General features: G+C 40.0%; 1 protein-coding gene across 1 annotated transcript; it reads right to left on the bottom strand.

The window, feature by feature from the left end:
• Positions 1-4,129: 4,129 nt before the first annotated feature.
• LOC121381536 lies at positions 4,130-22,778 on the bottom strand. The gene is made up of 5 exons (XM_041510864.1): positions 22,710-22,778; positions 21,393-21,514; positions 20,858-20,998; positions 17,771-17,876; positions 4,130-4,239 (listed from the first exon to the last, which is right to left on the bottom strand). Exons 1-5 carry the CDS (start codon positions 22,762-22,764, stop codon positions 4,130-4,132), a joined length of 534 nt encoding a protein of 177 aa, XP_041366798.1. The 5' UTR covers positions 22,765-22,778.
• Between the last annotated feature and the right edge of the window lie 101 nt (positions 22,779-22,879).

Below are 22,879 nucleotides of genomic sequence, written 5' to 3'. Positions count from 1 at the left end.
TACTAGCATTTTTACTATATTACACAATTACTACGACATTATAATTGTAACTTAACATAATAAATCAAGAGTTCTTCACAACAGGTATGTTCCTTTGTGGTTATTCGTGGTTACTCGTGTCACTCGTGGTTACATTGGCTTGTAGTCCGACTGGTCTCTGAACTTGTGTATTTTGCGACTGACGGCGTATCCTATTACGACTCCAGTCACAATGGCTGCCAAGCAGCACGCCACCGCGATGGGAATAATGTAACTTTCCTTCGTCTTCTCAACGGGAAGTGCATCCTTGCACACGTAGGCTAAAGAAGATAAAATATCACATGACAGACCCGTAGGAACCCGGGGGAGGGTATGCCTTCGGGTCTGCGTGAGATAAAAGATAAAAGATAAAAACTTTATTGCATATAAACATTCCACATACGGAACTGGATACAAAACATATGCATAAACAAGAAACAAACAAAATGACTAAATAAGGACTAATTATGGGCAATACACATATAATCGTGAACAAATTTGCATACCGCACCAGCACAGGCTGGATTTTGGTTTTGCATAATATATATAAATTTTTCTTACATACTCATACTTTTAAATAGGTAATTATGGAAAGTTAGATATGCATATAATTTGACACGTTGACTATTATATTTCTTACATATTATGATATGATGGTATTCATCTTCAATTACATTGCAGTGGTCACATAAACGTTCTTCCACTGGAGTGAAGGGTTTAACAATTCTATAAAATATATTCTAAATAAGCATATCGATGATATGTTTCACCTTCAGCCATGACGCGACAAACGCTATTAGCGAATCTTGTCATGGCCGCGAGAATATGTTGACGGTCTGTAATCTTTTGTCTTACCAATCAAAATCTGCTCTTCTCGTATGGTATATTAATTAAGAAACATTATAATGAACTTTGTTTTGTTTAACGACACCTCTAGAGCACATTGATTAGTATTATAATCACACTCAACTAGTTTTTAATGATCACGTGGCGAAAATAGTATCTTCATTGTCCGACTGAACCCAGAATGAAGGTAAGAACATTTTATATTTATTTTAAGAGTCCATCAAGAAGTGTCGGGAAATCGTTTTATTTTAGTTTTGCTATAAGAAGAATGAGAAGATCACATTTCTTCCAAATTTGCTACTATACAAATTATGTATAATTAATATGGATGGATTTCAGACCATTTATTTTCGTATTGCAATATAGCCTATTGCGATATATGTTTGAGCAGGCACGGCGGAAGCAAGTAGAGATGGAAGTGGGCTGAGAGCGAGGACGCAAAGTAAAGTTTCTAGTGTGTTCGTGGGGTATACCTGCATTATACAAGTAAAATTCATCTCTGCATTAAGATTTATTACCAATAATATGTTTGATTCAGACTAATTATTTGGTACGCGGCATATATGAAGAAATGATACAATACAATGATAATTAGGCAGGAATTTAACATGCTGGGTTTGAATTGCATTTGGAATTTAGATTATGTTGACAACAGATGTTATATTATTATTAAAGAAAGAATATGCGACACATTTAAGCAACTCTGTTATAGCAGGACAATTACAACATCCAAAGGATATTTTTACCAGCATTTATTAAACGAGTTCAAATTACAGTCTTACCTTAAATTAACAATAGATGAGCGATGTTTAAAGGAAATATGCAGAATCAGAATATGTGCTCATAATTTAAATATAGAATCTGGCCGATATCGTAACATCGAAAGATCAGAAAGAAAGTGTACAATTTGTAATACAAATGTTATAGAAGATGAATACCATTTTATAATGCAATGCCCACAATACAAAGATTTGCGAAATAAGTACATAAAAATGTATTATCACAGGCGGCCAAGTGTTTTTCTATTTATACAGTTGTTAATTACAAGTAACAAAAAAGAACTTAATAACCTAGGAAAATATCTAGTACAAGCAAACAAAATTAGAGATCAGCTATTACAGTAAGTATTTTTTTTTTTTTTTTTTTTTTTGGTGTTTGTTTTAGTATCCCTAATTACTTTTAAGAAAACCATACCCACCATTTTTGTGCACATGTATATATTGTATATATATATTTGTTTTGTATATATGCTGATGAGTTGTAAAACTTAAAGCTAATAAAGAATTGAATTGAACTGAAGACGCCCCCCCTCCCCTGCTCCGCCGTGCCTGTTGAGTATTGCGATATGTATGAAAGATAGTAGAATATTAATTTAAATTACTATTGTTAGTTGCTGTACTGTTATCGTTATAGATATGTTGGAAATATTCGGGACACTGACAAACCAGACACAATTCAGGCCAGACTGGCTGAACGATAACCGGGATTAAAATATTTTGTTAAAGATATTTCGAAAATAAAGTGAATGAACGCAACTTAACCAATGAAGTGCACCCTTTGTGATCACCATCTGTGCGGCGGCATACAGTGCGGCTCTGCCGATTAGCTGGCCCAATTGTTCAAAAGATTAATCCTGGGACCCTAGTCTATTATTATTGGTTTTCAATTATGTTTCCACAAATAAAAAAACAAACAAAAAACCCTTTAGATTTGATTGTGTATGGATACTTTTGGCTGTTCTAAATCAAATATCAATATTATGTCTTCAGTTAATATTAATATTGATTCAGTTCTTGATTTGGAAAATGTCTTATAATCACTGATTAAGCTAATTAACACTTGAACAACTAGTGATGGTCATGAGACGTGTAACTGCAGGGGCGGCACAGTGTAACAAATAGTGATACGGCTCGTGGTTGCCAGACTCGCCTTTCAAATTACTTGTAAGGACATTTTCACAGATATAACAAATACACCCCCCCCCCCCCCCCCCGACACACACACACAGACACACACACGCCGTCCCTGAACTGTGTGAGGTTAGGCCAATCCAAATTACAAACAACCAGACCTTGGTGTCGTTACCGTTGTAAATTGTTCAAAATCTCTTTAAATACACTGTAAGTTAAAGCGCGTTTTGTTTAACAACACCACCACTAGAGTACACTGATTTATTAATGATCAGCTACTGGGTGTCAAACATTTGATAATTCTTACAAATAGTCTTAGACCAAACCCGTTATATTTTCCCATTAGCACCAATGGATCCTTTATCTGCAATTCCCAAAGACATGACAGCACATACCATGATCTTTGATATACCAGTTGTGGAGCACTGGTTGACAAGAGAAAAACAATAAGAGAATGAATTTCGGTCCTACGACGCTAGCAGCTCGGGCGAGTGATATACCATCTAGGCTAGATCTCACCATTACGTTGCATGGGAAGACTTGGACAGACTCGAGACCGAAAACATCCAGGCTTCCCAACCTTGACTCGGTCAGCCTGTGCGCGGGATAACACGTGTATAAATGTATGTTTTAAAAAGACTACAGACATAAGATAATTATCAGTTTTGTCGGTCTCTTATCATGGCAGTACCTAATGAGAGCGAGGCAATTGTTCCTCGATAAACACAAAATATTGCCACTTTTAACTTAAAGGTACCCTTTTTATCTAATTGGACACGATCCTATATGAGCTCTAATTCCTTTTGAGTGCACCCATTCCTGTTGCATTCGGAGCTGGGTACGGCCCTGTTTTGTGTTACACATTATTGGGCTGCTAACATATCATGTGCTCACTGCAACTGATCGAGTTCTAGCTAGTGTTTGTTATAGCTACTAGTACTTACAGAGTGTGGTAAACATCCAAACCTACCTTCTGACAATGTTAAACTTCCAAACCTACCTTCTGACAATGTGTCACCCTTGATCAGAAAGGGATGTGGATGTTAACAGACTACGTGTTCACTATATTTCGTTATAGCTACTAGTACTTACAGAGTGTGTTAAACATCCAAACCTACCTTCTGAGAATGTTAAACATTCAATCCTACCTTCTGAGAATGTTAAACATTCAAACCTACCTTCTGAGAATGTTAAACATCCAAACCTACCTTCTGAGAATGTTAAACATTCAAACCTACCTTCTGAGAATGTTAAACATCCAAACCTACATTCTGAGAATGTTACACATTCAAACCTACCTTCTGAGAATGTGTTGCCCTTGTCATTACTCTTATATCTGATAATACGTGTATGAACTAAACAGCCGCACCGGCCTTCTTAGACATGCTAGTCATCACTCTTGTTGGGACTGTAATACGTGTCACGAACAGCGTCACGTTGTGCTTCATAGACATCTCAGCGTCCACTGTAAGCAACCACACCAGCCTCTTAGACATGCTAGTCATTACTCTTATATCTGATAATACGTGTATGAACTAAACAGCCACACCGGCCTTCTTAGACATGCTGGTCATCACTCTTGTATCTGATAATACGTGTATGAACTAAACAGCCACACCAGCCTTCTTAGACATGCTAGTCATCACTCTTGTATCTGATAATACGTGTATGAACTAAACAGCCACACCGGCCTTCTTAGACATGCTAGTCATCACTCTTGTATCTGATAATACGTGTATGAACTAAACAGCCACACCAGCCTTCTTATACATGCTAGTCATTACTCTTGTATCTGAATATACGTGTATGAACTAAACAGCCACACTTATATCTGATAATACGTGTATGAACTAAACAGCCACACCGGCCTTCTTAGACATGCTAGTCATCACTCTTGTATCTGATAATACGTGTATGAACTAAACAGCCACACCAGCCTTCTTAGACATGCTAGTCATCACTCTTGTATCTGATAATACGTGTATGAACTAAACAGCCACACCAGCCTTCTTAGACATGCTAGCCATCACTCTTTTATCTGATAATACGTGAATGAACTAAACAGCCACACCGGCCTTCTTAGACATGCTAGCCATCACTCTTTTATCTGATAATACGTGAATGAACTAAACAGCCACACCGGCCTTCTTAGACATGCTAGTCATCACTCTTGTATCTGATAATACGTGAATGAACTAAACAGCCACACCGGCCTTCTTAGACATGCTAGCCATCACTCTTTTATCTGATAATACGTGAATGAACTAAACAGCCACACCGGCCTTCTTAGACATGCTAGTCATCACTCTTGTATCTGATAATACGTGAATGAACTAAACAGCCACACCGGCCTTCTTAGACATGCTAGTCATCACTCTTGTATCTGATAATACGTGTATGAACTAAACAGCCACACCGGCCTTCTTAGACATGCTAGTCATCACTCTTGTATCTGATAATACGTGTATGAACTAAACAGCCACACCAGCCTTCTTAGACATGCTAGCCATCACTCTTTTATCTGATAATAATATGTGTATGAACTAAACAGCCACACCGGCCTTCTTAGACATGCTAGTCATCACTCTTTTATCTGATAATACGTGAATGAACTAAACAGCCACACCGGCCTTCTTAGACATGCTAGTCATCACTCTTGTATCTGATAATACGTGAATGAACTAAACAGCCACACCGGCCTTCTTAGACATGCTAGTCATCACTCTTGTATCTGATAATACGTGTATGAACTAAACAGCCACACCAGCCTTCTTAGACATGCTAGTCATCACTCTTGTATCTGATAATACGTGTATGAACTAAACAGCCACACCGGCCTTCTTAGACATGCTAGTCATCACTCTTGTATCTGATAATACGTGTATGAACTAAACAGCCACACCAGCCTTCTTAGACATGCTAGTCATCACTCTTGTATCTGATAATACGTGTATGAACTAAACAGCCACACCAGCCTTCTTAGACATGCTAGTCATCACTCTTGTATCTGATAATACGTGTATGAACTAAACAGCCACACCGGCCTTCTTAGACATGCTAGTCATCACTCTTGTATCTGATAATACGTGTATGAACTAAACAGCCACACCGGCCTTCTTAGACATGCTAGTCATCACTCTTGTATCTGATAATACGTGTATGAACTAAACAGCCACACCGGCCTTCTTAGACATGCTAGTCATCACTCTTGTATCTGATAATACGTGTATGAACTAAACAGCCACACCAGCCTTCTTAGACATGCTAGTCATCACTCTTGTATCTGATAATACGTGTATGAACTAAACAGCCACACCAGCCTTCTTAGACATGCTAGTCATCACTCTTGTATCTGATAATACGTGTATGAACTAAACAGCCACACCGGCCTTCTTAGACATGCTAGTCATCACTCTTGTATCTGATAATACGTGTATGAACTAAACAGCCACACCAGCCTTCTTAGACATGCTAGTCATCACTCTTGTATCTGATAATACGTGTATGAACTAAACAGTATGAACTAAACAGCCACACCGGCCTTCTTAGACATGCTAGTCATCACTCTTGTATCTGATAATACGTGTATGAACTAAACAGCCACACCAGCCTTCTTAGACATGCTAGTCATCACTCTTGTATCTGATAATACGTGTATGAACTAAACAGCCACACCGGCCTTCTTAGACATGCTAGTCATCACTCTTGTATCTGATAATACGTGTATGAACTAAACAGCCACACCGGCCTTCTTAGACATGCTAGTCATCACTCTTGTATCTGATAATACGTGTATGAACTAAACAGCCACACCAGCCTTCTTAGACATGCTAGTCATCACTCTTGTATCTGATAATACGTGTATGAACTAAACAGCCACACCAGCCTTCTTAGACATGCTAGTCATCACTCTTGTATCTGATAATACGTGTATGAACTAAACAGCCACACCGGCCTTCTTAGACATGCTAGTCATCACTCTTGTATCTGATAATACGTGTATGAACTAAACAGCCACACCGGCCTTCTTAGACATGCTAGTCATCACTCTTGTATCTGATAATACGTGTATGAACTAAACAGCCACACCAGCCTTCTTAGACATGCTAGTCATCACTCTTGTATCTGATAATACGTGTATGAACTAAACAGCCACACCGGCCTTCTTAGACATGCTAGTCATCACTCTTGTATCTGATAATACGTGTATGAACTAAACAGCCACACCGGCCTTCTTAGACATGCTAGTCATCACTCTTGTATCTGATAATACGTGTATGAACTAAACAGCCACACCGGCCTTCTTAGACATGCTAGTCATCACTCTTGTATCTGATAATACGTGTATGAACTAAACAGCCACACCGGCCTTCTTAGACATGCTAGTCATCACTCTTGTATCTGATAATACGTGTATGAACTAAACAGCCACACCAGCCTTCTTAGACATGCTAGTCATCACTCTTGTATCTGATAATACGTGTATGAACTAAACAGCCACACCAGCCTTCTTAGACATGCTAGTCATCACTCTTGTATCTGATAATACGTGTATGAACTAAACAGCCACACCAGCCTTCTTAGACATGCTAGTCATCACTCTTGTATCTGATAATACGTGTATGAACTAAACAGCCACACCAGCCTTCTTAGACATGCTAGTCATCACTCTTGTATCTGATAATACGTGTATGAACTAAACAGCCACACCGGCCTTCTTAGACATGCTAGTCATCACTCTTGTATCTGATAATACGTGTATGAACTAAACAGCCACACCAGCCTTCTTAGACATGCTAGTCATCACTCTTGTATCTGATAATACGTGTATGAACTAAACAGCCACACCAGCCTTCTTAGACATGCTAGTCATCACTCTTGTATCTGATAATACGTGTATGAACTAAACAGCCACACCAGCCTTCTTAGACATGCTAGTCATCACTCTTGTATCTGATAATACGTGTATGAACTAAACAGCCACACCAGCCTTCTTAGACATGCTAGTCATCACTCTTGTATCTGATAATACGTGTATGAACTAAACAGCCACACCGGCCTTCTTAGACATGCTAGTCATCACTCTTGTATCTGATAATACGTGTATGAACTAAACAGCCACACCGGCCTTCTTAGACATGCTAGTCATCACTCTTGTATCTGATAATACGTGTATGAACTAAACAGCCACACCGGCCTTCTTAGACATGCTAGTCATCACTCTTGTATCTGATAATACGTGTATGAACTAAACAGCCACACCGGCCTTCTTAGACATGCTAGTCATCACTCTTGTATCTGATAATACGTGTATGAACTAAACAGCCACACCAGCCTTCTTAGACATGCTAGTCATCACTCTTGTATCTGATAATACGTGTATGAACTAAACAGCCACACCAGCCTTCTTAGACATGCTAGTCATCACTCTTGTATCTGATAATACGTGTATGAACTAAACAGCCACACCGGCCTTCTTAGACATGCTAGTCATCACTCTTGTATCTGATAATACGTGTATGAACTAAACAGCCACACCAGCCTTCTTAGACATGCTAGTCATCACTCTTGTATCTGATAATACGTGTATGAACTAAACAGCCACACCAGCCTTCTTAGACATGCTAGTCATCACTCTTGTATCTGATAATACGTGTATGAACTAAACAGCCACACCAGCCTTCTTAGACATGCTAGTCATCACTCTTGTATCTGATAATACGTGTATGAACTAAACAGCCACACCAGCCTTCTTAGACATGCTAGTCATCACTCTTGTATCTGATAATACGTGTATGAACTAAACAGCCACACCAGCCTTCTTAGACATGCTAGTCATCACTCTTGTATCTGATAATACGTGTATGAACTAAACAGCCACACCAGCCTTCTTAGACATGCTAGTCATCACTCTTGTATCTGATAATACGTGTATGAACTAAACAGCCACACCAGCCTTCTTAGACATGCTAGTCATCACTCTTGTATCTGATAATACGTGTATGAACTAAACAGCCACACCGGCCTTCTTAGACATGCTAGTCATCACTCTTGTATCTGATAATACGTGTATGAACTAAACAGCCACACCGGCCTTCTTAGACATGCTAGTCATCACTCTTGTATCTGATAATACGTGTATGAACTAAACAGCCACACCGGCCTTCTTAGACATGCTAGTCATCACTCTTGTATCTGATAATACGTGTATGAACTAAACAGCCACACCAGCCTTCTTAGACATGCTAGTCATCACTCTTGTATCTGATAATACGTGTATGAACTAAACAGCCACACCGCCTTCTTAGCCTTCTTAGACATGCTAGTCATCACTCTTGTATCTGATAATACGTGTATGAACTAAACAGCCACACCGGCCTTCTTAGACATGCTAGTCATCACTCTTGTATCTGATAATACGTGTATGAACTAAACAGCCACACCGGCCTTCTTAGACATGCTAGTCATCACTCTTGTATCTGATAATACGTGTATGAACTAAACAGCCACACCGGCCTTCTTAGACATGCTAGTCATCACTCTTGTATCTGATAATACGTGTATGAACTAAACAGCCACACCAGCCTTCTTAGACATGCTAGTCATCACTCTTGTATCTGATAATACGTGTATGAACTAAACAGCCACACCAGCCTTCTTAGACATGCTAGTCATCACTCTTGTATCTGATAATACGTGTATGAACTAAACAGCCACACCAGCCTTCTTAGACATGCTAGTCATCACTCTTGTATCTGATAATACGTGTATGAACTAAACAGCCACACCGGCCTTCTTAGACATGCTAGTCATCACTCTTGTATCTGATAATACGTGTATGAACTAAACAGCCACACCGGCCTTCTTAGACATGCTAGTCATCACTCTTGTATCTGATAATACGTGTATGAACTAAACAGCCACACCAGCCTTCTTAGACATGCTAGTCATCACTCTTGTATCTGATAATACGTGTATGAACTAAACAGCCACACCAGCCTTCTTAGACATGCTAGTCATCACTCTTGTATCTGATAATACGTGTATGAACTAAACAGCCACACCAGCACCTTCTTAGACATGCCTCACTCTTGTATCTGATAATACGTGTATGAACTAAACAGCCACAGCCTTCTTAGACATGCTAGTCATCACTCTTGTATCTGATAATACGTGTATGAACTAAACAGCCACACCAGCCTTCTTAGACATGCTAGTCATCACTCTTGTATCTGATAATACGTGTATGAACTAAACAGCCACACCAGCCTTCTTAGACATGCTAGTCATCACTCTTGTATCTGATAATACGTGTATGAACTAAACAGCCACACCAGCCTTCTTAGACATGCTAGTCATCACTCTTGTATCTGATAATACGTGTATGAACTAAACAGCCACACCGGCCTTCTTAGACATGCTAGTCATCACTCTTGTATCTGATAATACGTGTATGAACTAAACAGCCACACCAGCCTTCTTAGACATGCTAGTCATCACTCTTGTATCTGATAATACGTGTATGAACTAAACAGCCACACCGGCCTTCTTAGACATGCTAGTCATCACTCTTGTATCTGATAATACGTGTATGAACTAAACAGCCACACTTATATCTGATAATACGTGTATGAACTAAACAGCCACACCGGCCTTCTTAGACATGCTAGTCATCACTCTTGTATCTGATAATACGTGTATGAACTAAACAGCCACACCAGCCTTCTTAGACATGCTAGTCATCACTCTTGTATCTGATAATACGTGTATGAACTAAACAGCCACACCGGCCTTCTTAGACATGCTAGTCATCACTCTTGTATCTGATAATACGTGTATGAACTAAACAGCCACACCGGCCTTCTTAGACATGCTAGTCATCACTCTTGTATCTGATAATACGTGTATGAACTAAACAGCCACACCTTAGACATGCTAGCCTTCTTAGACATGCTAGTCATCACTCTTGTATCTGATAATACGTGTATGAACTAAACAGCCACACCGGCCTTCTTAGACATGCTAGTCATCACTCTTGTATCTGATAATACGTGTATGAACTAAACAGCCACACCGGCCTTCTTAGACATGCTAGTCATCACTCTTGTATCTGATAATACGTGTATGAACTAAACAGCCACACCAGCCTTCTTAGACATGCTAGTCATCACTCTTGTATCTGATAATACGTGTATGAACTAAACAGCCACACCAGCCTTCTTAGACATGCTAGTCATCACTCTTGTATCTGATAATACGTGTATGAACTAAACAGCCACACCGGCCTTCTTAGACATGCTAGTCATCACTCTTGTATCTGATAATACGTGTATGAACTAAACAGCCACACCGGCCTTCTTAGACATGCTAGTCATCACTCTTGTATCTGATAATACGTGTATGAACTAAACAGCCACACCGGCCTTCTTAGACATGCTAGTCATCACTCTTGTATCTGATAATACGTGTATGAACTAAACAGCCACACCAGCCTTCTTAGACATGCTAGTCATCACTCTTGTATCTGATAATACGTGTATGAACTAAACAGCCACACCAGCCTTCTTAGACATGCTAGTCATCACTCTTGTATCTGATAATACGTGTATGAACTAAACAGCCACACCAGCCTTCTTAGACATGCTAGTCATCACTCTTGTATCTGATAATACGTGTATGAACTAAACAGCCACACCGGCCTTCTTAGACATGCTAGTCATCACTCTTGTATCTGATAATACGTGTATGAACTAAACAGCCACACCGGCCTTCTTAGACATGCTAGTCATCACTCTTGTATCTGATAATACGTGTATGAACTAAACAGCCACACCGGCCTTCTTAGACATGCTAGTCATCACTCTTGTATCTGATAATACGTGTATGAACTAAACAGCCACACCAGCCTTCTTAGACATGCTAGTCATCACTCTTGTATCTGATAATACGTGTATGAACTAAACAGCCACACCAGCCTTCTTAGACATGCTAGTCATCACTCTTGTATCTGATAATACGTGTATGAACTAAACAGCCACACCAGCCTTCTTAGACATGCTAGTCATCACTCTTGTATCTGATAATACGTGTATGAACTAAACAGCCACACCAGCCTTCTTAGACATGCTAGTCATCACTCTTGTATCTGATAATACGTGTATGAACTAAACAGCCACACCGGCCTTCTTAGACATGCTAGTCATCACTCTTGTATCTGATAATACGTGTATGAACTAAACAGCCACACCGGCCTTCTTAGACATGCTAGTCATCACTCTTGTATCTGATAATACGTGTATGAACTAAACAGCCACACCGGCCTTCTTAGACATGCTAGTCATCACTCTTGTATCTGATAATACGTGTATGAACTAAACAGCCACACCGGCCTTCTTAGACATGCTAGTCATCACTCTTGTATCTGATAATACGTGTATGAACTAAACAGCCACACCAGCCTTCTTAGACATGCTAGTCATCACTCTTGTATCTGATAATACGTGTATGAACTAAACAGCCACACCAGCCTTCTTAGACATGCTAGTCATCACTCTTGTATCTGATAATACGTGTATGAACTAAACAGCCACACCAGCCTTCTTAGACATGCTAGTCATCACTCTTGTATCTGATAATACGTGTATGAACTAAACAGCCACACCAGCCTTCTTAGACATGCTAGTCATCACTCTTGTATCTGATAATACGTGTATGAACTAAACAGCCACACCAGCCTTCTTAGACATGCTAGTCATCACTCTTGTATCTGATAATACGTGTATGAACTAAACAGCCACACCAGCCTTCTTAGACATGCTAGTCATCACTCTTGTATCTGATAATACGTGTATGAACTAAACAGCCACACCAGCCTTCTTAGACATGCTAGTCATCACTCTTGTATCTGATAATACGTGTATGAACTAAACAGCCACACCAGCCTTCTTAGACATGCTAGTCATCACTCTTGTATCTGATAATACGTGTATGAACTAAACAGCCACACCGCCTTCTTAGACATGCTAGTCATCACTCTTGTATCTGATAATACGTGTATGAACTAAACAGCCACACCAGCCTTCTTAGACATGCTAGTCATCACTCTTGTATCTGATAATACGTGTATGAACTAAACAGCCACACCAGCCTTCTTAGACATGCTAGTCATCACTCTTGTATCTGATAATACGTGTATGAACTAAACAGCCACACCAGCCTTCTTAGACATGCTAGTCATCACTCTTGTATCTGATAATACGTGTATGAACTAAACAGCCACACCAGCCTTCTTAGACATGCTAGTCATCACTCTTGTATCTGATAATACGTGTATGAACTAAACAGCCACACCAGCCTTCTTAGACATGCTAGTCATCACTCTTGTATCTGATAATACGTGTATGAACTAAACAGCCACACCAGCCTTCTTAGACATGCTAGTCATCACTCTTGTATCTGATAATACGTGTATGAACTAAACAGCCACACCGGCCTTCTTAGACATGCTAGTCATCACTCTTGTATCTGATAATACGTGTATGAACTAAACAGCCACACCAGCCTTCTTAGACATGCTAGTCATCACTCTTGTATCTGATAATACGTGTATGAACTAAACAGCCACACCAGCCTTCTTAGACATGCTAGTCATCACTCTTGTATCTGATAATACGTGTATGAACTAAACAGCCACACTCTTGTATCTGATAATACGTGTATGAAGCCTTCTTAGACATGCTAGTCATCACTCTTGTATCTGATAATACGTGTATGAACTAAACAGCCACACTTATATCTGATAATCTTAGACATACTAGTCATCACTCTTGTATCTGATAATACGTGTATGAACTAAACAGCCACACCGGCCTTCTTAGACATGCTAGTCATCACTCTTGTATCTGATAATACGTGTATGAACTAAACAGCCACACCAGCCTTCTTAGACATGCTAGTCATCACTCTTGTATCTGATAATACGTGTATGAACTAAACAGCCACACCAGCCTTCTTAGACATGCTAGTCATCACTCTTGTATCTGATAATACGTGTATGAACTAAACAGCCACACCGGCCTTCTTAGACATGCTAGTCATCACTCTTGTATCTGATAATACGTGTATGAACTAAACAGCCACACCAGCCTTCTTAGACATGCTAGTCATCACTCTTGTATCTGATAATACGTGTATGAACTAAACAGCCACACCGGCCTTCTTAGACATGCTAGTCATCACTCTTGTATCTGATAATACGTGTATGAACTAAACAGCCACACCAGCCTTCTTAGACATGCTAGTCATCACTCTTGTATCTGATAATACGTGTATGAACTAAACAGCCACACCAGCCTTCTTAGACATGCTAGTCATCACTCTTGTATCTGATAATACGTGTATGAACTAAACAGCCACACCAGCCTTCTTAGACATGCTAGTCATCACTCTTGTATCTGATAATACGTGTATGAACTAAACAGCCACACCAGCCTTCTTAGACATGCTAGTCATCACTCTTGTATCTGATAATACGTGTATGAACTAAACAGCCACACCAGCCTTCTTAGACATGCTAGCCATCACTCTTGTATCTGATAATACGTGTATGAACTAAACAGCCACACTTATATCTGATAATACGTGAATGAACTAAACAGCCACACTTATATCTGATAATACGTGAATGAACTAAACAGCCACACTTATATCTGATAATACGTGAATGAACTAAACAGCCACACTTATATCTGATAATACGTGAATGAACTAAACAGCCACACTTATATCTGATAATACGTGAATGAACTAAACAGCCACACTTATATCTGATAATACGTGTATGAACTAAACAGCCACACCGGCCTTCTTAGACATGCTAGTCATCACTCTTGTATCTGATAATACGTGTATGAACTAAACAGCCACACCGGCCTTCTTAGACATGCTAGTCATCACTCTTGTATCTGATAATACGTGTATGAACTAAACAGCCACACCAGCCTTCTTAGACATGCTAGTCATCACTCTTGTATCTGATAATACGTGTATCAACTCAACAGCCACACCGCCCTTCTAGTGCTAGTCATCACTCTTGTATCTGATAATACGTGTATGAACTCAACAGCCACACCGGCCTTCTTAGACATGCTAGTCATCACTCTTGTATCTGATAATACGTGTATGAACTCAACAGCCACACCAGCCTTCTTAGACATGCTAGTCATCACTCTTGTATCTGATAATACGTGTATGAACTCAACAGCCACACCGGCCTTCTTAGACATGCTAGTCATCACTCTTGTATCTGATAATACGTGTATGAACTCAACAGCCACACCGGCCTTCTTAGACATGCTAGCCATCACTCTTGTATCTGATAATACGTGTATGAACTCAACAGCCACAGCGGCCTTCTTAGACATGCTAGTCATCACTCTTGTATCTGATAATACGTGAATGAACTCAACAGCCACACCAGCGTTCTTAGACATGCTAGTCATCACTCTTGTATCTGATAATACGTGAATGAACTCAACAGCCACACCAGCCTTCTTAGACATGCTAGTCATCACTCTTGTATCTGATAATACGTCATCACTCTTGTATCTGATAATACGTGAATGAACTAAACAGCCAAACCGGCCTTCTTAGACATGCTAGTCATCACTCTTGTATCTGATAATACGTGAATGAACTAAACAGCCAAACCGGCCTTCTTAGACATGCTAGTCATCACTCTTATATCTGATAATGTATGGGTGAACTAAACAATATTAAACAACTGCAACCAACTACCAAAACAATTGTTATCACTCTTATATCTGATAATGCATGGGTGAATTAAACAATCGTAAACAATTACAACCAACTACCAAAACAACACAATCACCAACTGGCCATCTCGTATTTCACTATAATTGACTAATGGTTCATTCGAACATATTTTTAATTCGTGATCTATACTCTTCAAAAAAAGAAACGCAAAAGGGTACAAATGGGTTATAACTCCGATTTTATGTTTCCTACCGGTTCATGCTTTGTGAATATAAGGTCATTGCATGTCCCAAACACATTCCCACGGTTACATTCGATAAAACGCAGCTACTGTAAAATAAAGTTTCAAAATGTGAATATTCGCAAAAACGCAGCCACGTGCAAACCATGTCACCACTGCACGTGCGTTGTCTGCACGTGCAACATGAACACCGACAGTATAAAAGTGCAGGGTGTTCGCTTGCCTGGCCTCTGTATATGGCCGACAGTTGACAATCCAGGACATGCCACGTCTCAGTGAACCGCAGAGAAACAATGCCATCGGCCGACTAGGCGCAGGCGAATCCAGAACGGCCGTTGCCAGGGCATTCCATGTGTCCCCAAGCACCATCTCCAGACTGTGGGACCGTTACCAGCAACATGGATCAACACGTGACCTCCCTAGATCCGGTCGACCACGGGTCACTACCCCCGGGCAGGACCGCTACATCCGGGTACGCCACCTTCGGGAACGATTGACTACTGCCACCTCCACAGCCGCAGCAATACCAGGTTTGCGCAGGATATCCGACCAGACCGTACGGAACCGCCTACGTGAGGTAGGAATTCGTGCCAGACGTCCCTTTCGAGGTGTCATCTTAACACCACAACACCGTCGACTCCGACTGCAGTGGTGCCAGATTCATCGACAATGGCCTCAACTGCGATGGAGACAGGTGTGGTTCAGTGACGAGTCCCGATTTCTGCTCCGACGTCATGATGGAAGATGTCGCGTGTATAGGCGTCGTGGTGAACGTTATGCGGCAAACTGCGTGCAGGAAGTGGACAGATTCGGCGGGGGTAGTGTCATGGTGTGGGCAGCCACCTCACACACTGGCAGAACTGACCTGGTCCACGTGCAGGGCAACCTGAATGCACAGGGCTACACTGACCAGATCCTCCGGCCACACATCGTTCCAGTTATGGCCAACGCCAACGCAGTGTTCCAACATGACAACGCCAGGCCTCACACAGCACGTCTCACAACGGCTTTCCTACAGAACAACAACATTAATGTCCTTCCTTGGCCATCGATATCACCGGATTTGAACCCAATTGAGCATCTATGGGACGAGTTGGACCGACGCCTCCGACAGCGACAACCACAGCCCCAGACCCTGCCCGAGCTGGCAGCAGCCTTGCAGGCCGAGTGGGCCACCATCCCCCGGGACGTCATCCGTACTCTGGTTGCTTCAATGGGCAGGCGGTGCCAGGCATTTGTCAACACACGCGGAGGCCACACTCGGTATTGACTCCAGATGACCTTGACCTTGGTGGTGTGTCCTATCACTTACTCACAATGGACTAGAGTGAATTGTGAACAATCCTGCAACATTTGGTAATTATCGGACTCACCATTCAATAATTAAATCAATTCTCCAAATGTTACGACAATGTGGTTTTGCGTTTCTTCTTTTGAAGAGTATATATACAATGAGTAAAGTGAGATTGCAAAAAGTGTATAGATGAAAACTCTTCAAAGAAGGAAGGAAATGTTTTATTTAACGACGCACTCAACACATTGTATTTATGGTTATATGGCGTCGGACATATGATTAAGGACCACACAGGTATTGAGAGAGGAAACCCGCTGTCGCCACTTCATGGGCTACTCTTTTCGATTAGCAGCAATGGATCTTTTATATGCACCATCCCACAGACAGGATAGTACATATCACGGTCTTTGTTACACCAGTTGTGGAGCACTGGCTGGAACGAGAAATAGCCCAATGGGTCCGCCGACGGGGATCGATCCCAGACCGACCGCGCATCAAGCTACGTCCTGACCCGAAACTCTCCAAAGTAAAATTTATCTTCTACATAGTTATACTAGATTTTTAAAAGAGACGTAAAGAGATGTCAAAGCTTCCAGCAAATGTTCTTCGCAGATATTTATTTACCGTATTTTACATTAGATAAGCATTGCTCGTCTCGGACTATGATGGATTACACATGTCACTCACCTCCAACAGTTCCAGGCGGGAAGAAGGAGTCGCTGACGTGGATGCTGACGTTACTAAGAGACCACTTCCCCGTGGCCGTCTTGTTGTTGTTGTCTACGAACGTTTTCTGTAAGAAACAAGGCATAGTAAAAGATACAGACTGCCAGCGAACAGAGTGGCTTTTGGGGGTTTGTTTAAATACATTTGTTCTGTATTTATCAGAGTAAAATTACACTTCAAACGTGGTAAAATACTTTAGTTGGAACTATTTTGTTCTTGAAACAAGGTCCAGTGGAAAACCTCTTAATTTAATCACCCCCCCCCCCCCAAACAAAACAACCCCCAACAAACCAACCACAAAGCGGCCATGTTGTTATGACATGAATACCAATTTGAAGTTGTACTATATGAGAAAAACGCCCTACGCTTGGTTCAGTCTTGCTATGGGCCTGCTAGGCATGGCAAATTTGTTGTTGGTGAGAACTTCACTCCTGTACCTAGACTCACTGAAACTTGGTGAGAACTTCACTCCTGTACCTAGACTCACTGGAACTTGGTGAGAACTTCACTCCTGTACCTAGACTCACTGAAACATGGTGAGAACTTCACTCCTGTACCTAGACTCACTGAAACTTGGTGAGAACTTCACTTCTGTACCTAGACTCACTGAAACTTGGTGAGAACTTCACTCCTGTACCTAGACTCACTGAAACTTGACCTGCAGAACACATAGAACTGGAACACCTGGTTAAGCTGAATAGTAGATTCTACCGTATTCAGTCCTAAAGCAGCGACAAATTGTAACAGAACAAACCAAATCTAATCACACCGGTCTGCAGCGTAAATAACCATTAGTCATTGTAACGAATATTCTGCTTATGTCAAAACGGTGTACGTCAGGGTGAAAATCTTTCACCCATTTAATTTGCTATATATTTAAACCAATCTGATTAAAATTAGCTCTACTGGTCTGCTAGTAGATCTAACAGCATTGCGTGGACTCCCATGTCCAGGTAACATTTCATCTATAAATAACAATTTAATTATCGACCAATTACACTTCGCCTTTTATAGCGTTATTCGGAAGCATACAAATTCTAAAAATATCGGGCGAGACTATTTATGCAATAGGCGAACTTGTTGGTCTATTTCATCATTAAAAACGGGGAAAAGTGCAATAATAAACTCTGGATTGCATACTAGTATAAACAGATCTTATGGCTATACCATCACGGGTTTTTTTTTCGTCTTGAAACGAATTTTATATAAAAGTTTATATTGAAATTAGTTTCCGGCATACTTCGTAATTCACCCGAATCATTTCGTATACCCTCGGCATAATCCCGAATGTTTTCAACTTCTTTTCAAATCACCGGCATAATTTTGCAAGTAAGGTTTTGATTGGTCGAATGAAAGGTCAACTGGATATTAGCTCCGACGGGGTGCTGTTAGATCCACAGGTAATAGTAATTAACCAGTGGACTAATTTTAATTAGATTGTATTTAAACGATCTAGTGGACTCATTAATAGAGAAACAATGCACTTATTATTATTAAATTAGAGTATAAAAAAGACAACATTGATTTATTTATAGTAATTACTTTATTACTATACGCTGATGACACTGTTATTCTAGTAGAATCCCCTGAGGACCTACAAAAATCATTAAATGTTTTTTTCAGAATATTGTGAAAAATGGAAATTAAAAATAAATGTTGAGAAATCTAAAATACTTATATTTGGTTCAAAACCAGCAAGAAATAAGTCATTTTATATTAAAGATATCAAATTGGACATTGTTGATACATACAAATATTTAGGCATTATATTTTCTAGAACTGGATCATTTGTTGAAGCCAAAAAAACTCTTATAGCGCAGGCTAAAAAAGCAATGACGTTACTAAACATTAGAATTAGAAATTTAAATCTACCTATAGATTGCCAGCTGCGCATTTTTGATAGTATTATTGTTCTAATTCTCCTGTATTCCTCAGAAACCTGGGGATTTGGTAATACCCAAAATAACGAACAAATTCAATTAAATTCCTTAAGAGACATACTGAGACTTATAAAGAGTACCCCACTCCCTATGATTTATGGTGAATTGGGAGTTCCCCCTAGGTATTAAGATTAAAACCAGAATGCTAAATGTTTGGGCCTCGCTCATAACTGGAAGGCCTCTAAAATATCAGCAATATTATATAGAATCATGATATGTGAAACTATTAATCATGGATATAGATTTAAATAGTTAATTAATATAAAAGATACCCAAAACATGTTACACTTGGGAAATTATTGGTTAAATCAAAATACTACAAGTAAGAAGCATTCACTCATATTATAAGTCAGACTACAAGACCAGTATAGGCAGGCTTGGAATGATATTTTAAATTCATATCCGAAATGTTCCACATAGAGAATTTTCAAATCGACCCTTTCATGCGAAAATTATCTTCTATATTTACCTGAAAAACCGCTAACAATATATTGTCGATTCAGGACTTGTAATCACTATCTACCAATTGAAACTGACCGATGGCAAAACATCGATAGACAAGAACGAAAATATCATCTCTGTAACACCACTTTAGGTGATGAATTTCAATATTTATTTCAATATACATATTTCGCAAATGAGAGATTCATATATCTAAACAAATATTATTGTGACAGATCCCATACTTATAAATTTTGTCAATTATTTAATTAAAAAAAAGCTATCAACGACAAAGAAATTATGTATGTTCTTAAATGTGATTAACTCTGTTTACAAAAATCTCTGTACAGAATAATTATAGACAGTACGTAATGGTTAACATCTAAAGTATACTACTGCTTATAACACTGTTATATTAGTATACCTATTGTCATGATTTATATATATATATATATATATATATATATACATATATATATACACACACACACACACACACACAGAGTTTATATTTTTGTCAAGCGTTTACTGCAGCTGTCTGTATAATATGTGTTTGTAAACACCTCAATGCATCACCGTTTGGTGATCTGAGTTGAATAAAGTTCTGTTCTGATCTGTTCAGTAAAGATCTATGACCATTACAAGACGGTGTATAACATCTACTCACGTGGAAGTGAAACGTCAGATTGAGCTGTAGAGTTCCGTTTGGCCACGTCATCGACAACAAAGGTGTGCTGTTCCAGTCGGCGCAGTCACCTCTAGTGACGACGTCGTCGGCCATAGGCAGCCGGATAACACGACCGCGGCCCTGAAGTAAAGTAGCTCTTCTATCGGATACACGTCACAACATGCTACTCACAGGTGAGTTTGTCACATGAGATTTTATAACACACTTCGAGAAATAGTCAAACAAAAGACCACAATGAGATGAACCCAAATACTTCTACATACAGTTAGAAATAGTTTAAATTATTAATATAAACTGGATGCAAACCAATAAAAGAACTCTCTCTCTCTCTCTCTCTCTCTCTCTCTCTCTCTCTCTCTCTCTCTCTCTCTCTCTCTCTCTCTCTCTCTCTCTCTCTGTGTGTGTGATTGTGTTAGTGTGTGTGTGTGTGTGTGTGTGTTAGTGTGTGTGTGCGTGCGTGCGTGCGTGATTGTGTGTGTGTGTGCTTGCGTGTTTAAGCTGCAGTGAATCCCACCTCGTCTGTTTCACTGTGATAGTTGATGACGATGGTCAGGTTGACGCTGCCCAGGAAACAAGGGCGACCACTGGAGTCGTTGATAACAATCTCAGGGTTGTTCAGCTGCACTGTGACGTTTTCTGAAACGACAACACAATATAATCCTCATATGATATATAGAATATATGACGAAATGCCAGTTTGGGGTACAATACTGTACAATACAATCTGTGAATTACATACAAATTGTTTAAGTGAATCACAAATTTGAGGGACTCATTATTGACTGAAATTAATAACTCGACATCACTGACCAGTTCACTAAACTCTCGAAACCTTGCGGTGTTGCTGTATTTAAAAGGAAAAACTCTTCATTTGACTGGGAAGGGGAATAGGTGTCTAGATTTTGGCAAACGAAGTTTAATGGAGAGTCTTGTCATTCTTCCACGAAACAAAATCTATTTAAAAGAAAGTAAATTCGCTATGAACCGAGAGGAGGAGTGGGGGGGGGGGGGGGTTTCGAACCCCAAAACGTATTTAGAGACCTTGAAACACGGTCCCATAACACGACTCGTAGACAGTGTTGGTGCCCCCAACCCCAATGTGTCTGTGTGTGTGTGTGTGTGTGTGTGTGTGTGTCCGACTTATGCCGCATCGCATGTTTTAAAGTGGTCTTCCACCACGAAATCGTACTTAGTGACGCCTAAAACACTATAAATGATAACTTACAAAACACATTGCAAGCAAGACAGTCATCATATAATGAAAACCTCACATTTTCTGTACTCGGGGGATCCTGTAAAGCTTCAGGGGGTAAGTACAGGGGGTTAGAGTATAAAATATGGATTATTTGTAGTTGTTTCACAATTATAAAAGGTAACCCTATATTTTGAGAGAGTACAGACTAAGAAAAGTCTTTTTACCGCCCCCCCCCCCCCCCCCCAGTTTAACACCTCTCCCTACTCACACTATTTAGACTAACGTCGACACCAAAGCAATCGTGCTTTAACCTGGGCTGGGGTGCCGTAAAACACGCGTTTCTCTTCTTTTAATATTCTTCTGTACAGCACAGATGTTGGCCAACTCGCTGGATGATCTCGTGTGTAATCAAAGCCTAACGCAAAATGAGATTAATTCTCCACTTTCAGGAGAGGAATCGATAGTCGTGCCACAGATTTCAAGAATTATCCTGACCAAAACGAGTTATAGGAATTTGAAATAACGTCTGTCACTGGAAACACCTCGATCGCAAACCGACAGCCGGCACGTCATTAATTGCTAGCATTCTGTACAATACTTTAATAAATAGGTTTCGGATCGGGGGGAGTCACTCACCGTTGATGGTTGGTGTAGTGGAGACACTCGCGTTGCTGTCACACATCAACACCATAGCTGAAATAACAATGGTATTGTGTCACACGTCAACAATACAGCTAAAAGAACAATGATATTGTGTCACAAATTAAAACTATAGCTGAAATAATAATGGTATGGTGTGTCACACA

Source organism: Gigantopelta aegis, chromosome 9, assembly GCF_016097555.1.
Source record: "Gigantopelta aegis isolate Gae_Host chromosome 9, Gae_host_genome, whole genome shotgun sequence".
NCBI classification, from domain to species: Eukaryota; Metazoa; Mollusca; class Gastropoda; order Neomphalida; family Peltospiridae; genus Gigantopelta; species Gigantopelta aegis.
Note: the sequence above shows the minus strand (reverse complement) of the source record. Positions and strands in the feature narration are given on the sequence as shown.

Bases quoted from the DNA above. Each gene is read 5' to 3' on its own strand.
- LOC121381536 (XM_041510864.1), bottom strand. From the start codon at position 22,764: ATGGTGTTGATGTGTGACAGCAACGCGAGTGTCTCCACTACACCAACC. The intron at 20,999-21,392 runs GTGGGATTCACT...ACTTTACTTCAG, and splicing joins ATCACAGTGAAACAGACGAG to GGCCGCGGTCGTGTTATCCG. The intron at 4,240-17,770 runs GTGAGTGACATG...GGTTGCTTACAG, and splicing joins CCCGCCTGGAACTGTTGGAG to TGGACGCTGAGATGTCTATG.